We start from the raw sequence: 19,086 nt of genomic DNA, 5'->3' as shown, positions 1-19,086 counted from the left end.
TGTTTCAATTAAATCTATTTATTTAATTTGAATTTTAACGACCTTCTTTTGATAACACTGTTAATATTATAAACAGCATAAAAAAAATTAACAAATGTTTCTTGTTAAGTAGATAAAATGTTTGTGCAAATTGTTTAGATTATATTTATATTGAGAGTTAATTTGTTGTTGTACAAGTTATATGTTATGATTTTAAGCCACTTTAAACCGAGTACAGATAGTAAATGTTAAATAAATGTTAGTGTATTAAATTATTTTATTATTAATGTGTACAAGCGCCAAATTGGCTCTCATTAATTTGTTTAGTTTAGTATACTGTTACCTTTTTACTGTTCGCACGTGCTAAAGACTTAATAGAATGTATCTAATTTATTAATTATTTAAGAAACAAATAAATTATTTGATTACAATGTGTATCGTATTACTTAACACACTCTGTGATAGTGGTTTGAGCTTCAGCTTCCCTTACCGAATTCTTTCCTGGCACGCACCTCACGCACGCACTTTAACATTTGTTTTAGCGGTGCAGGAAAGTTTTCAACAGTGTTCTCAAACGCGTTTGAAGTCTATCAATCCGCCAGCGTGATGGACTACGGCATTCTCAGAGGAGACCCGTGCCTTGTAGTCTGCCGCATCGCAGTAGTATGTAGCCCTAGCGTCAATTAAATATGTATTTTATATGAACTTTTAGGACTTAAAAATATACTTTGTCGGTCTCCGAAATACAATATGTCTTTGTTCTATATTACGTTAATAACAGTTCAGCAGTTGAGCCAAACAGATACGGAGCCAACATATACTACAGAATAAATGGTTTATGAAACCCGTAGGAAGGCTTTTTTCCCGTAGTACCTACCTAATAATTATCCTATGTCCGTCTCTATCTCTGACCAGCAAGCAATCAATCTGTCAAATTTCATTACTATCAGTGCAGCGCAGGTTGAGCTGCACGTAGGTACCACAAAAATAAAATAAATAGACACTTTGACATTTGTCTTTGGTATAATGTCTCGGTTTTAAGAGCATTTATTTATTTAAACTCTTTATTTGTATACCACAACATTTAAAATATAACAAAAACAGAAACATCGAAAGAAGTAGTAATACAAAAGGCGGCCTTATCGCTTAATAGCGATCTCTGCCAGGCAACCTTAGAATTAGGAAAAAAAAAGAGGAGAATAGACTGCTGGTGGTACAAATATTAAAATACATACATGCAAATAACTACATGCTAATACATAAACTAGTGTGCACAAATAGATAAAAAGTAAATAATATAATAAATAAATAAATATAAAAATAAACTAATATATATAATAACAACACTTACATAATTAAATACTTTTAACATACAATAAATGAGTAAGTACATATATACATACTATTAAAAGTCGTAGAGCATAATATCTCCTATATTTATTAATCAAAAAGTAAATGAATCATTTATAAACTCCATATAACTAGATTTCAAGGTGAAGAGTTCAGTGTGAAACCAGTGGGAGTGCATGGGCACTCATACTAGGGAGGCCTGTATGAAGAGCACCGTGAAAAAAGCTCCCTGCATCGGCCTAGCAGTGGGACGCTAATGGGCTAATGATCAAATGCGCAAAGCTCAACATCATTTATGAACAAGAGTGCCATGAATTGCATTTAACCTATCCTTAAAGATAAATTTTTTCCTTATATTATCAATTACTATAGTCGTAAAAATATAATAGGCCCGTTTTGACATTTGTGCAAGACCATAGAATGTAACTTGGAATGAAACTGAAAGAAACAATAAAATAAAAATCAATTACATACAGTGTTTTAAAAAATACGTAAATTTTTTTGCGACGTTAAATAATATGAAAGAATATATCGCGAGTATTCTTTTTGCGCTTAATTTATCGTAGCATGCAATTTATAATTGTTGCGAAACGTTCCGAAAACAGTTACGTTCTTAGTCTTTTTTTTTTTTATACTAGAGCTGTAACCATTTTTTTACTGAATATCGAAATTAAATATTGTGTAGTAATCTTAACTGCAAAGAATGAGCTTGGTTCTCAAAATGGGTTCTAAATAATGAGTCTGGGTTGATGTATCTGACCAAACGGCACATGACTGAAGCGTCCCCGCGCGCACTGCGCAGTTTTTCGTTCCTCATCTTGTAAAGTTGACTGTGCGCTCGTTTAAGTTTGATATATATTGTTTACTATTACGTTAACTATGGCTCTTCTATTTTGGACATTAATTTAAACATAGTGATTTGACTCGATTTTTGTGTTTGTTGTTATATAGTACTAACTCTGTTTCAAAATGTTGAAAAGTGGACGTATAATCAACAGCCAGTCACGCGTATTGGTTGTGAAGTTAAAGGAATACTTTGAACGAACGAACACTTTACAATACATAATAATATCAATCAAGTACTGATAAAAACTTGAATTGATTTATCGTGAGTATCGAGTCCCGAGTCTTATGGTCCATAACTAGTTACGTCGCGATGACAAATGTCAAAACGGGCCTATTACATTTTTACGACTATAGCTTTCTCAACAACAGCGCTGGTAACCTCTTTGTTGACAACACGTTTACAATACCTAACTACCTAATGATCGGAATCGGCGGAGTGTTTCTGTATCTTTTTTGGCAATTAGTAAATTTTGCATAGTGGCAAACCTCTCTGCAATTGAGGTGATAATAATATCATCACCTTTCATCTCATAGAAATCCGCCAAGTTTACAGACAGTTAATCTGTCAATAGGAAAGTTTTGTACGTGATGATTTGATGACAGTCTGGTTGTGGATAAATCTTACAGCATAAGCCCATCCTGCGTTAAAACTGACATTGAGTATATTTGACACCTCACTGCAAATGTCAGTTGATGTTTTTTGACGTTTGAATTTTTGATGCAGTAATTATTACCTACAGTATTTTTCTGTCCGTATTGTGTTTTGGTTGTGTTTTTATATAATTTGTGTTGTAAATTATTTTCGTGACCGCTGTGTTGTGCTACTTTTCTAATGTTATTTAAGTGTTAAGAACATCCAATATGCCGGTGTTTCACACAAAGATTATCGAGAGCATTTTAGAGCCAGTGGCTCAACAGGTGAGTCATACTATTTTTAGAATTTAAACCGATTTATTCTAATTAACCCGATATTGAGTCCTAATTCCATTAGACTACGAAGAAGTAGCATTTAGACACAGTTAAGAAAAACTTTTAGTTCCTTTACGGAGGAGTTATTAAACTTTTACAATTAAGTTTTTTTAATCGTTAGGCATAGTACTTTAGAACCCGAATATCATACTCCGATAAGAAAAAAAACCATATTTTAATTAGGAATCACTGTAAAAGTAATAGAAAGAGACTTTTTAACTGCAGGTTTGTTAGTGTATTGTGTAAAAGTTCATAAAAATGTTATGTTTACATTTTACGATCTTGATCGCGTCTGATATTATGTCATCACTGTAAAATGCTTGTGAGGGCCACAGTAATACCTAAATGACTATATTAGGTATTGACTCACTGAGTGGCTGAGATTTTACCAATACAACTTTGTATTTTATTAATATTCACCCGTAACCTCACTCTTAGTTTGCTAAGGTTAATATTATACTTGAAATAAGCATTTCTGACAAAGTTTTAATGTGTGTGTCTTACTGCAACAGTGATAGATTTGGTAAAGCAATGTTGACATATTAGGCATGTTGATACTAACCAAAATTTTTTTTTTGTCGATTTTAAACAGACTCAAAAATGTATCAAATAATTTTAGGAACATCAGGTATAACACCTACACCTAAATTTGACGGACACCGGACTGCATGCCCTGTAGATTGTGTGTGAACTTGCTCTGCTTATAGGTAATGGGTTTCCACTTACCATCAGGTGGGCCGTCTGCTTGGTCCTTCGTATTTTAATATGAATTTGGTCTTGGTATTACTATTGTCCCTTTTCTCATAGATAGATCACATCTAAGGCCCCGCAATTGTATTTGTTTCTCAATAGTAACGGATAACAAACAGCACTAACAAAAAACAATTTAATGATAAATTTTTTTTTTATTCCACTACAAGTTAGCCCTTGACTGCAATCTCACCTGGTGGTAAGTAACGATGCAGTCTAAGTCTTACCTTACTTTAGTGGTTCCTCATTGACCACTGACACACAACAATTTAATAAAAGTTTGACTGGCTATCGCTGAACTAACTAAGCAAACAGACATTTATTTATCTCGTCGAAATAATTCAACACTCTAGACAGGAAGCAACTATACAGCCAATATTTATAATGAAGTCATTCAGTCACTTAGACAATGAACAGTGTCTTATGAACCGTAACTCTTGACTTGTGTTTAGTTAGGTAACAATTAGTCATTAATTATTAGTGATCCGAATTATATAATATGTGGATATAACTAATTGTGATTGCCTACAACAATTGTTGTGGTAAACATCCCAATTATTATTTATCCTTATTAAACGTAAGCTTATAGATAAGTCCTATTATAGTATAAAGGACTATGTAATCGATAAAAAAGCATGGGTGTGAATTATTGCTCTAACCAGGTTGCTCTTCTAATAATTTTAAATGACAATGTGAGATGGTGATAACAAAACTAAACACCCGGCTAAGTTTGTTGTGGGCTTCTTCTTAGACCAGAACACGTTTGGAACCTGTACATAAAAGCGAAAGGTCACTGACTCGCTAAACACAATGTCTAAAAACTACTACGACATTGTTAAATGTTAGCTAGTTAGATTATCAACTCATATGGGGGTGAAATGGTGGTTGGAAGATTGTATGTAAATGTATGTTATAAGTAAAGTATGTATTGTTGTAAGTAAAGTTAATAAGTTAAAGTCACGAATAAAGGTATTGACATTGATGATAGGAAATTTAAATTGGTTTTTTTAAGTCACCTTTTAACAAAGAAGCTGTTGCAGGAATCGTGTTCTCAGCAGTGTCAATGTCAAGAATCAATGTGTCCTTCATCCAGACCAATGCGGTCTGGATGAAGGACACATTGATTCTGTCTACTAATGAAATAAGCAATCAGCCGTCAAATAATGAAATAAGCATGTCATGCATGTAATACGAACGAACTGTCACGAAAACATGTGAGATACGAGTGTCTTTCGACTCCCCAACTTTTATGAAACTGTCATCTAAATTTGAGTTCTTTGGAGATCCTTATTCTTCTTCTTTTGATATATGGTTTTCGTAGTGCCGAAACAGCACACTGTACTTTGCCAGTATCAAGTTGCTTGGAGAAGGCACTACATAGAGTAGACAGTTAAAAAAAGAAATGTCTATTTTATAGCTTCGTTCCGCAATAGTAGTTGTTAGTGAATAAAACAATCAATAAAAAAATAAATAGGATCATAGTTTTAATTCGTTAATTTTAATAAATTTACATTTATCTATTTAACACGCCAACTATATACATAGATTAAAACACACTCAACATTTGAGGAGAAATAATCAATCTATAGGAAACAAACAAAATCACAGATTCCTTCAAAGTGTATTAATAAAGATATGTGATGTCTATGGTTTGAAGTTAAAAACTAAATTGAAACAGTTTTCTTTATTAACATCTGTGAAACATTAAAAATATCGCAACAGATTACGAAATAAGTTTACGATTCCAATTTTAAATTTGGGCGCCAACATTCGTCCGGAAACCGCTTTGTAACAGAGGTGAGTCAGTGTTTAAAATTAGCGTTCGTTATTATGAATTGTATCACCTGGCTGTTTTGTTTGCTATGAAAAACCTACATACTTTGAAAGCGTGACATTGAAAATTATAAATTTTAGATTATTTTAACAAATTTTTCTCTACTTTGTATTCTTTTTGTCATCCTCGGCCTAAATAATGTCACGCTGTAAACAACTACTCCAAGCCTCCTTGCTTATAGAAAAGAAGAATATTATATAGCATAGAGTAGAGAAGGCTGTGGTATTATAAATGGAATATACCGGGTTTGAACCTCGCCAGGGCATTAATAAATTCTGAATTTTCTCCCGAAAATGAGTTTTTTTGTTTGTGACCCATTTTCGGTTCAACCACTGCACCAATTTTGATGAAACTCATCACACCACATTTATAGCTTGCATACTGGAGATCGATTTTGGATAATTTTTATCCCGGTAAGTCACGAAGGTAACGTGACTGAGGGATTAAAGAAAATAGCCTTTCCTTCCCATGGACGGCTTTACAGCTAAAGCTAACTTCGCGCAATTTTACAGAAAGATAGCTTTCGCTACGAAGTTGTCCATCTTATTACAAATGAATGCAAAAGTTTGGATGGATGTTTGTTACTCGATCAAATCAGAACCGATGAATGGGTCAATATAAATTGTACGTTTATATACCTCGTCTGGAATATCACAGGCTATTTTCCCGGTTACTGTATCCCGCGAAAGAACCCGACGGATTTTCGGAAGCGAGCGGCGGTTAATATCACATAATATGACACTTTTCATCCCGGAAGGCCGTAAGCTTTCCGCTAAGAATAATTAAAATAAAAAAATTAAGATTTTCAAATTGCCACGGCATTAACCCAAAGCTTCCACCTACTGTGACCTCGAAGGGAGTGACTAACCACTCGAAGGGCGACAAGTACCTAAATATAAACAGTTATGGAACCGTCACAAAGTCAACGCGTAACGGTAATTAGCCCATAGTTTTGAGTGGGTTATTTGCATTACTGAATAATAGTTAAAAGTAATTTTATTAAAAAAAAAAAAAAATTAAACAAGCTTATAACCGGCTTAATTGTTAAGACCTTTTCACCCTCTGGCACTCAAATACCTATGAATACATAGACAGCGACTTCGTGCCTATATAGGCTCCAGAAAACCAGCTACAATTAAATTGTTTTTTCGTTATCATATTTTTAAATCAAAGCCGAAATGCCAATTTTCGTGATATACAGTAGAACTCCAATTATCCGAATTAATGGGGACCGGGGGATTAATTATTCGAATGGGTATTCGAATAATCAAATATTCGGATAATCGGATTTTTTAAAAAAAAATTGCCATTGGAGAGAATAAAAGCTACGTTTTGATATTGCACTATTTTTTTATTGAATTAAATGAAAGAAACATGAAATTTTCACATGTTTTAAATATAAATAAAATGTACTTATGTACAAGTTTAGAAATAAAAATCATTGTTTTTTAAACATCTCCGTCAATGTAAGCTGTTTTGCGGTCTTCAACCGTTTTCGGGCAGCCAGGTCACGCATTCGCTTGACGGTGAGCAGTTGCAAGTGGTCACACTCGGGCTGACGCTCCATCCACTTCAAATATTTTTGTGATTCGGATAATCGGCGATTCGGATAGTCGGAGTTCGGATAATTGGAGTTCTACTGTAATTTGAAAAATGACGGACTTTCATCCGTACAAATTTTCTTTCGCTATCAAACCTATTTGAAGGTATTATTTTAAAAACTGTGACAGAAATTGCTTCAACTAAATTGCTTTGCTTGCTGCTGTCCTCTGCTGTTTAAACCCTTTGGGATATAATTAAAAAAAATCTTTCAGATACACCTATAGGATGCTGAAGGAATACTTTCTCAAATTTTCATATTTCTAAGTTCAGCCGTTTGTGCTGAAGGTCTTCTGTTACAAAGCTGACTATGGATATAGCCTTTTATAGTTACAGTTAAAATAAATATACTATATGACTGTATACTATGTGTGTATTGACTACACACATCGCCATCTAACCCCAAAGTAAGCGTAGCTTGTGTTATGGGCACTAAGATAACTGGTAAATATTTTTTATGAATAATATCCATAAATACTTACAATATATAGATAACCACACAGACCCTGAAAAACATTCATGTTCATCACACAAACATTGTCCAGTTGTGAGAATCGCACCCACGGCCTTGGACTCAGAAAGCAAGGTCGCTGCCCACTGCGCTTCCACAGCTGGAAAATGTTTGTGTGATGACCACGAATGGTTTCCAGTTTCTGGGTGCTCATCTGTATATATTACGAGTATTTATGTATATTATTCATAAAAAAGTATTCACCAGTCATCTTAGTACCCATAACACAAGCTACACTTACATTGGGGTTAGGTAGCGATGTGTGTATTGTCGTATTAGTAGTAGTAGTAGAAGTCCGTGGTTGCCATTTAAATTACGTAGATTATTTGAGGTAAAATAATAACTGTCAACTGGTACACTAAATGGTATGAAGTTACTAACCACATGTTCGAGAAACACTACTAAAGTGGAGTGGTATTTGATGCTTCAATATTAGTCGGCACACCTACACGGTTTCTGAATGTTCTTAATTCTGTGGTCGGTGGTTACTTATACAGTTATCATGCCTGTAGTGAAACAAGGGCCCAATTATCTGAATTGCCTCCCCAACCGGTCGCGTCCATCCGCACCGGGAATAGAACTGCATCGCTGTGCGCTAAATAACTGAAAATAGACACGGACACACCGTCGAAATACATACACCTATTTATCCTATTATAATATTAATTCAAAATTCAAAATTCATTTATTTCAAGTAGGCCTAATATAAGCACTTTTGAAACGTCAGGTCTGTCTGTTTGTAGTGATTCTACCACCGGTTCGGAAGGCAGATTCTACAGAGAAGAAGCCGGCAAGAAACTCAGCAGTTGCTCTTTTCCAACATCAACAATTTACATTTTGCATTTTAACATTCATTTTTTTATCTTGTGAGAGCTGAAAGCGGAGCCGGTTGCTTCCAAGCAACCTTGTCATTAAAAAATTCATCAATTGTATAGTAACCTCGCTGTAATAAATGTGTTCTAACAAATTCTTTAAACTTGTGCATTGGCAGGTCGAAAATCACCTTAGGAATCATATTATAAAAGCGTATACTCAATCCCACAAATGATCCCTGTATCTTACGCAGACGATATGACGATATGATTAAGGATTACATGTATGATAAAAAAAGCTTGGGTATGATTTGCTCTAACTTCGCAGCTCAGCATTAACTGGACTGTGAGATGGTGATGAGAAAAAGAAACGTGCGTGTGCTTATGTACACGCGTTAGAAGTTATACTTCTTTGGCGTAACAAGATAAAAATCTTTTCAAAAATTTTATCTTTCGCCTTATTCTACGTTTGTAGATAATACGACACTAACAATAGGAAAATGGGTAATACATTGAAAGTTTTATTACAATGCATTATCTAGTTAAATAAAGTGTATTTAAATATCACAAAAGAAATATTTCTACAAAATTAAAGAACACATAATAAATATAATTAAATTTGGAACACTAATAGACAGTTAGTTATCGGACAACTAAGTTTCACTCAACATTAAAATTTGAGATTATTATACAATTGAATCAATTATATCACCGGAATGAGCCCGCAGACTTTGACAATTCAAAGTGTACACTGTCAAACCTTATAGCTAACTACAGGGTGTCGGTTTTTTGTGACGGTGTGACGGTGTCCAAGCGCATCGTAAAAATTTACTCTCATCATTTTTCCCTAACGCGCCAAAAGAAGTATAACTTCAAAGAGTAAAAGTGACGTTTGGCAGCAAAGATTGCAAGATGTAATGACGCCTGTCGCAAGCCTGACGTGAGACACGTAATCACCCTGCCGGTCTTTTAGAATGAGAAGGGCTTATTCCGTAGTCCCCCACGCCACGCTGGCCAAGTGCAGATTGGTGGACTTCACACGCGTTTTGAGTAGAACACTGTGATTAACTCTCAGGCATGCGGGTGTCCTCGCAATGATTCCATAACCGTTTAAGCAAATTATATTTGTTTGCGATTAGTTCCGGGGTTCAAACTCGGTCCCTCCGAACCGAAAACTTAAGTTCTAACCACAAGGCTAATTGAAAAATTGAGTTTATTAGGAACTCGAACCCCCGATTTCCGCATCGTCTCCAGAGGCAAATCATCAAGAGCCTGCTGAGCCGGAAGATAGCGATTACCCCCCATACAATAGTTCCCATAGGTCATTGTGAACAATTGCAGTCATTATCGATTCTTGTCTGTGCCTTAGTACAACATTAACGCGCTCGTAATCGAGGAGTCGTTTTCGCCCATCAATCTCTATACCGTTAAAGGAAAATGCGCCTTAAGATTACGCATTTTAGAGTCGCAAATCCTTTACGTCTGATTTTAATTTTAGAATGCATTGATATTATACTACAGACATTTGTGGGCATGCTCCAGTCGATTTCTCAAACTATCCGTATCTTGTGCCCATGTCCGCCAGTTTCGCATGCCGATGGCTTGTTCATCTCGGTCTACTCCATCTATTTAAAGCAATTTTGGCCTCCGGATCGATCTCGGCCCGTCACGCTGCGACGTAATAATCTTCTTTGGTTGGCGATAATCGTCCATGCGTTGAATATGCCCACTGCAGTCTCGGGATTTTTATGTGCTGGACAATGTTTGGCTCCTCAAAGATAATAGAAGATTTAATTTTTTGGAAATAACGTTTCCAAGATTTAATTTTCGAAACGTTTTGCCAAAAGCTCTAGCTGAAGAATTGTTGGCAGATTGGAGCTTTAATTGAATATAAATAAGATCCATTTCACTCCGGTGTTCAAGTATTTCGATACCGTTAATCGACTCCTCGATTGCGAGCTATCAAATCTTGTACTAAGGGTCCTGACATCTAAGTGCCTAGTTATTTGGAGTAGTTGGGTCTATCTTGTGGACTCTTCAATTATTCCTTTTGTAAGTTTAGTTATTTAATACAAGTGGCTTTTCGCGGTTTTGTACGCGCTTTTATGTTTTTTCATAAATCCCGTGGGAACTGTTAAAACTGTAGCCTATGTGTTTATCAAGGATTCAGTAGTTTTTTCTTGAAAGAGCAACAAACTTTCGCATTATACATACTACACATACATATATTACACTACATACCTATAAAAAAGGTAAAAACTAACGTTCCTTACTTGAACGACTTTCGCCAAAGGTTGTCTGGGAGAGATCGCTTTAGCGATAAGACCACATTTGCACACCTAAACTAGTTTTTTTTTTTGTTATTATATAGAATTGAATAATAATAATACTACAGGTTTAAACGGTGTTGGTGTGAATGTAGATCAATGATATTTTTCAATGTTTCACAAGTCACCATTGAGATGAATATTCATAACATCGTTCGCCGCCATGGCCACAGTCTACACGTACCTAAGAAGTACTAGCTGCTTCCCGTAGTTTCACCCGTTCGTAAGTAGGAACGTACTGAAAAATAAATAAATATATTAAACACACTACGACAATACACACATCGCCACCTAGCCCCGAAATAAGCGTAGCTTGTGTTATGGTTACTAGGATAACTGATGACTGTTTTATGAATAATTACATAAATTCTTATAATATATAGATAAACATCCCGACACTGAAAAACTTTTAGGTTCATCACACAAACATTTTCCAGTTGTTTGAATCGAGCCCACAGCCTTGGATTCAGAAAGCAGGGTTGCTGCCCACTGCGCCAGTCGCTTGTCACTTATATGGGCTACGTGCGTACGTCCCGTCATATATTTATTTACATGATACTTGCGTACCCAGCCCGCTTCGCCGGGCTAGATTTTGCTTTATTTTATTTAAACAATAAACTTACATCATTAAATTTTTAATTTAAGTCTCATAGTATATTAAATCTTTTATTTCTCTCCGTATTCATTCCCTTCTATTCTCTTGTCGAGTGGGTGAAGATCATTATCTACACCCATGTACACCCAACAATAGAATATCATCATAGTAAATAAAAGCTGTATTTGACAGTTCATAAATAGGAGTGCTCCGATCGTCACCAAACTTTACAGGATTACTCGCCAGGTCAATCCGGAGATTTCCTGAAAGTTTCATTGAAATCGTTCCAGCCGTTTCGGAGCCTAAACGAAACACACCCACACACTTTCTCTTTTATAATATATAGATTAGTTTTTTCTACAATAAACGTAGCCTAAGTTACTTCTAATTACATCAGCTACCTGCCAATATAAGTCTCGTCAAAATCGGTCCAGCCATTTTAGAGATTTGCCGGAACAAGCAGACAGACAGACAAAAATTGTAAAAAATGTTATTTTGGTGTATGTTCCTGTATATATATTAAGATACCTACATGTATTAAAAAACGATTATTACAATATTACAAACAGACACTCCAATTTTATTATACGTATAGATTACGGCCCTTTTTTTAATCTCTTAAAGAACAGTCAGTACTTGTGTTACGTGTAGATTATAAAATTGTTTCGCTCAAAACAAACAAATAATTCCTCCTATAAGGAGGAATTATTTGTTATATATTGAGTACTAGCTGTTGCCCGCGACTTCGTCAGCGTTTGATTTTGTTTTTTGATGTGGCATTCAATTTAGTTGTAGTTCTAAAAAAAGTTAAAGTATTCAGTATTCTAAGCCTTAAATGAGGTGTTAGCTGCTGTCCGCTGAGGAGTTCTGTCCTCTATCTCCAACCACATTCATCAGATCTACACAAAGTTTGGGCAAAATTAAACACATATTATAACCTCTATAGTACAAAAATAATTATTTTAATCGGTTATAATTTGTCGGAGTTATGGTGTAAAATCGTCAAACACTTTCATCCCCTCTTCCAAAAGAACCTAGCTTAATGTCGGGATAAAAAGTATCCTATATTACTTCTAACATTTCCAAGAATATGTGTACAAAGTTTCATGAGGATCGGTTAAGTAGTTTTTGCGTGAAAGCGTAACAAACAAACTTACATTGTCATTTATAATATTAGTAGGTATAGATGCTACAACCTTACATATAATCGTAATAGGAAAAACTCAACAGCTCGCCATATGGCTTTCACCCACGCTGAGGGGGACTTGGCGAGGCCCCATTGTTTCGTCACGTAGGAACAGTGAATTCGAACCGTGTGACACTTGTCGGTGTGCTATCATTATCCCAGGTTGTTATCTTTACTTGCAGTGATACTCTGGTCGTAGGTTCCATTTTTTTTGGCGTGGTGGAGAAGCATCATGACCACCTTCGTCCCTTGGGTGCATTATTTAAGTATTTGTAACTCGTACTGGAGATTTTCTTCATTTTATATCATCTGCATACCCCGTGCATACCCTCTATGCACGCCACGTGGGATTCCATCCCGTTTGAAGGGGGGTATACCAGGAATTATAAACCATGCCGGCATGCCCCTCCCGTCGGCTCTACTAATCGCCCCGGGAACCTGTTGTATACATACTTCACGGACGCCTATTGATCAAATGTATGTTTTCAAATATATAAATGAGATTACGAATTTTGCCCAGAAAGCCAGTTATCTATCTTTATGAATCTGATATCTGTCTGTTTATTTTTTCTTCCAAAATTGAAAATATCAAATCTTCACAACTACGCTATAAAAGTTCCACAAATGCATGGTGAACTGGAAGAAAATGCCTCATACCATCAAGTTCGCCTCGGTACCTAGTTATACCACCTGTAACCGAATTACGAAATAATCTCGAGAAGGATGTTTAAGTATATTTCATAAGAAATCACCCATTAAAAATATTAAATCAAAAGGAGCATAATCATTTTTCCATACAAACGAATTCAAAACATTCTAAGTGTTTACCTATGACAACCCTATTGAAGATAAAAGACCGATACGCGCATAGTACCTACGCTACGCGACGCTCGCCCAAAAAATGACAGAATTCACATGATTTTAATTTTGCTTGTGATGTTAGGGCTGAATCTGATTTCTTTCAGTAAAACTATGGCAGACGTTTACTCAAAAACTATTAAGTTTTCGGTTTCACATATAAGTACATAATATACCTCTAAAGCTTGCGTAGTATTATTTCGGTTTTCATTCACACGTTGTATAGTTTGCTAATAAATAATTGAAACAAACAATAACAAACAAGCTAAAATCAAACGTCAATACTATATTTTAGTTACTAGAAATTGAACTTAAATCCTACATAACTTGAAAAATTCAATTCTTTCCTACAAAAATATTTCCGTTTAAATTCTATGAGCGATTTCAAACAGACTGGCTTTACTTTATATCCCTTGCAATAGAAATGCCATGCCCTTTCGCTGTGGCAGTTTTTGCTCACGAGCTATGTTTACGAATTAAACTGTGACCTTTGAGCCAGACTGAGTCGATGCTTCACATCTATATGGATATTAAAATAGGCACGGATGACCGATATTCGGGCTGTAGGTAGATACAGGTGAGTGCCCAATGTTTCCAACCGTAGATATACCGGAAGGGTTACTTAGTGAGGCCATTTTTAACCGGTTTCAAAAAGGAAGAGATTATAATGGGTAATTAAAAAGATTTAAATATATTTTTAGTGCTTAGATCTGTCATATAATATAGACTAACTGGAGCCTTCGCTTTTCGTCCGTGTTGAAAAATAACACCGTACCTACAGTTTCTCGGAATAATCTAATAAGTATATCAAATTAAGGCTAATGCAGAGTAACTTAATTAAAAAGTAAACCCCGTCATTAAATTAATAAAAATAGTATCTACAGTATTATACTAGTCAAGCCATTTCATTTGATACCCATATTGAGGGTGTTGTGAAAAATTATGTTATACGCCATTTTGTCGCGTTTTTGACATTCTCTTAAAACATAGCTAAGAATACTCCCGACTAATTTATCTTCAAAAAAAAAACAAATCTAAATCGGTTCAACAGTTCGGAAGCTACGATGCCACAGATCGATACACGTCAAGTTCATAACACCCCGGCTCGGCGCGACTCCGGAATCGCTCCCAGGACCAACCTAAGGAACTTGCTGCCCACTAAGCCGTCAAGATATTCCTATGGAGTTAACCACACACCCGTTACATAATTTCCATGCAGTATCAACCCCGATGCGCCCTTGAAGAAAGCGCTAAAGGTGGGGCTGTCGAAGGTGCGGCCCTAGTAATGTGTTTAGCTACCATCACTGTGGACTGATTTCACCGTTCACTTTGGAAACCACGGTTATACACGCTCAATATTAATACACGTAGGGATTATAAATTATTATTTATATTATTTATTGTTTCAACTGTAATTTAATTTATAAAATTTTAAAATATATAAGTAAAAACTTAGGGTAGTTATTACCTAAAGGTAGATCTAAATATAAATGAGAACAAGTTTTGTTCTAAGCTAAAACCCAAACTATGTGTACACAACTAAGAATTAAATTAATCAAAAAGTGTTAACCAAGTTGTGTAGGTACTTTGGGTTTTAGCTTAGAATAAAACTTGTTCTCATTTATATTTAGATCTACCTTTAGGTAATAACTACCCTTATTACCTAATAAAAATAAATAAATAAATAAATACTGCACTCATTAACAAAAGGTAGGTAGTAAAGAAAAGAAAATCATTGAAAATATCTTCTATGATACTCAGGAGATGTGGACTTTGCAATGCTAATTAAGTACTTAGTAATTGTTCATTGTTAAGGTTCGTTGTTTTTTAATACATTGTCTCCTGGGGATGCTCCGGTGTCAGAGCGAAACGTGCGTAAACAGTACATTGCGGAAGGTCTGTTTGGTGCGGCATATAAAGACTGATGAAATAGTATTGTTCATTGTATTAGTGAGTTTAGCAAAGTAACGCCTGATTTTATCTTGAAAACTTATAACAGCATCATAGCATTCAAAACATATTGACCATATCACAAAAGATAGAGAACGGAAAAAAAGATATTTTGTGTGTTTTGTAATGTTTTGTATTTCCATTCAATATGTTAAGATATGCCAACCTTGGTTAACCTAACCTAATATTATACCTACATGCGAGAGTTTGTAAAGATGGATGGATGGATGTTTGTTACTCTTTCAAGCAAAAACCACGGACCCAATTTGACTGAAAATTGGAATGGACAATTTTGCGGTGATAGCCTAGTAGGTAGGAGCTCGACTTCACTTTTGGGGGGCCAAGTTTCAATCCCAGCACGCAGCTCTAACTTTTCTAAGTTATGTGCGTTTTCAGTAGTTAGAATATCACTTACTTCAACTGTGAAGGAAAACATCATGAGTGCGTGAGATTTCTACATAATCTCAAAGGTGTGTGGAGTCCACCAATCCGCACTGAGCCAGCGTGGTGGACTACGGTGTTAACCCCTTCTCATTGTGGGAGCCGACCCGTGCCCTGCAGTGGGCCGGTAATGGGTTGACATGATGAAGATATAAGTATAGATAACGCCCATTGCATCACAAAGGTTGAAACATTGCAGCGCAGAGCAAAGGCTGTTATCTTTGCGGATGTTTATCATGCTGCGGCGCCGGGTCGCAAAAGCTCGAGAGAGATACTACAGGCACGTTCGCCTCTTGCCCCCGTTTCGTACTTCCTTAGGTAAGACACGTAAACATGAGATGATCTAAGAGTATGTCTAGACTAGGCGGTTCACGCGCGCGTTTGAACTCTATCGCGCCCGTTGCAGTAAATCAACAAGTTGTCACTACCACCTGTCATATCTAACCGTGACCCCTAACGCTCTTCTTGGAAGCGCTTAGATGCAGAATATTCCAGAATGAATTTTTGAAGAACTTATACTTTACTTTATTCTTTCACCGTTGAAGCAAGTAATAATAACTTTGTTAAAACGCACATAACTTTTAAAAGTTTAAGGTGTGATTAGAACTCGACTCCCTGAAGTTGAAGACGAAGTCCCACCCACTGGGCACTTCACTTTTACGATTATAACGACCCTAGCACAAATTTGCAATAAGGCTTTCCTAGATATTAATTGAAATTTTGAGATAATATAAAAAAAAGATTTTCTACTGATTATTTTTAATATTATAATTTGCAACAATAAATAGAAATTGAAAGTATGGAAAGACAATGTAGTATTTCACGTGGTTCAGTTTTCAACTTATTCTAATCGAATCATGTCACGCTCTTTTGGGTCTGTTCCGGAGCCTAAAGTAGAAAATTGTACAAAAATATTAGAAATCGGCTCGCGCATACTGATGCGGATTTCTAGGCACGTTACATGATAAGTAGCGCAAGAAACGCCGCATCTCTATAAGTCCTAAGTTTGATAAATAAAATTTTTATAAAAAAAAAAATGTTGGTTTATTGAAAATAATTCTGACATTTCAATTTATAATTTATATCATAATTTCACAAGTGATTGATTCTTGTCGATCGACGATCGGCCCACGTCACAACGTTTTAGTGTTCGAAGCGCCGGCATTGGCGCCGGTGCTACCGTACATGGTGCGCGTACGCAACATTCCTAACAGCGTTGGCACATTCATTCATAACTTTTGTTTTATACTTTTTATGGTTCGATATAGACTCACGTGGGTATTCTGTTACTTAGAGACTTGCGTCATACGAGATTTTTTTAAGTTATTATTGGAGGACCAAGCAGATGGCCCACCTGATGGTTAGTGGAATGCCGTCGCCTATAGACAGAGCAACACTTCACAGGGCATGCAAGGAGCACGTCCTGCAACATGCCGCCCTGTGTCCATCAATTTGAGGCGTAGGTGTTAAGCCTCATGAGCAACCACATCGTTCAGACCGGAACACAGTAATGCAACAATGCTGGCAGAAATAAGCATTTATTTCTGCCGCTAAGCAGCAATGTTGCATAGAATGGCGTAGATGAGGTGCTGGAGGAGAATATTGCGAAGTCCGTGGACGGCACGCAGGACCACCGCATCGATATTGAGTCAGCTTAAAATTACAGGAACGCTATCAACCACCTGTCTTGAGCAGTGGCGTGTATAGAGATATGCACGGGGTATGCAGATGATATAAAATGAAGAAAATCTCCAGTACGAGTTAAAAATACTTCTGGGTAGGCTTTTAATAACTCTTGCAACGCCTATCCTTAAGTTTTTTTTAATTCGTACTGGAGATTTTCTTCATTTTATATCATCTGCATACCCTGTGCATACCCTCTATGCACGCAACTGGTCTTCAGTGGATTCTCGAGTATTCTCGATTCGGTCACATTGCCGGAAGAGATGGAGACAATCTTGAAAAGTTAGTGGTCACTGGCAAAGTGAAAAGAAAGAGACGGACGTAGCCCGAGTCTTTGGTCTTGATTCTAAAAGCCGAGTCAAATTGCAGGACATAGCCCGAAAGGTTGTAAGTGGAAGGGGTCACGACCCTCAGCAATGAGGAATACGAAGTAGAGAGAGAGTATTTCCCACACCGACGACACAAAAACAACGACGATTTCTTACGTCACCTTGACGTGGACTCAATCCACGGCCACGGGGACGTACGGACTAATCACCGTCCGATGAGGCCTCCAAATTCCGACGTCCGCCTAAGCCGAGGTCCGAGTCTCGCAGGAGACGCCCCTAGGTAGACGTCACCCCGATATTCCTCGAGCCCTGGGGCTCAAAACTATTCGTCAGGCGACGCTTCGCGCTCGCCCCGACCCACCGGTGACGCTGTTGAAACCCGTAAGGTTCACAGCTAATAACATTTCGAATCCACACACAACGAGTACTTCCCCGGACGAGCTCTGTCACAAAAAGCTCTACAATATTTAGATGTATATATTATACACATTCTTGTTTTTAAAACTTGATTTTGTGTTGAACACTTCACTCCTCATATCACTCAGTCGACGCATCAAGGTTTCCGGATATTATCCTAGGCGAGTATTGGCAGGTTGCCAAGTTTAGCTAAGCTATTGTGCACCCTTCAAACAGAAGTGGGTTAGATAACACTACGGGAATCGTTACTTTTACGATATATATGTACCTAATTATTTTTAACTATTTAACTTGATGATCTCCCTGGCGCAGTGGTGTGCTCTGTGGTAATATAATTTTTGAATTTCTCTTTTCTTGTCTGGTAAGAATTCAATAATTCAAATTCAATAATGTTTTATTCATACTCAGTAAGGTCTACTTGAATAAAACATTTTTCACTTTTCACAACATCACAGGCACTTATGAAGTGTTCATACATTTAACATGTTACACTAATTTTAGTGGTGTTATCATTTCAAATTATCACAATTTTTTTTTTTTGGTAATAATTTTATTTATCAAACTTAGGACTTATTGAGATGCGGCGTTTCTTGCGCTACTTATCATGTAACGTACCTAGAAATCCGACTGAGTATGCGCGAGCCTATTTC

At 36.4% G+C, this 19,086-nt stretch overlaps 1 protein-coding gene across 2 annotated transcripts in view; it reads left to right on the top strand.

Moving 5' to 3' along the window:
- The first annotated feature begins 2,904 nt into the window (after positions 1-2,904).
- LOC120634437 (vinculin) overlaps positions 2,905-19,086 on the top strand; it is a 66,807-nt gene continuing 50,625 nt past the window's right edge. For both annotated transcript variants that reach the window (XM_039905005.1, XM_039905004.1), the window contains exon 1: positions 2,905-3,093. In XM_039905005.1, coding sequence (XP_039760939.1) covers positions 3,037-3,093 — 57 coding nt within the window. In that variant the 5' untranslated portion in view covers positions 2,905-3,036. The remainder of the gene's footprint in view (positions 3,094-19,086) is intronic.

Source organism: Pararge aegeria, chromosome 24, assembly GCF_905163445.1.
Source record: "Pararge aegeria chromosome 24, ilParAegt1.1, whole genome shotgun sequence".
Lineage (NCBI taxonomy): Eukaryota > Metazoa > Arthropoda > Insecta > Lepidoptera > Nymphalidae > Pararge > Pararge aegeria.
Note: the sequence above shows the minus strand (reverse complement) of the source record. Positions and strands in the feature narration are given on the sequence as shown.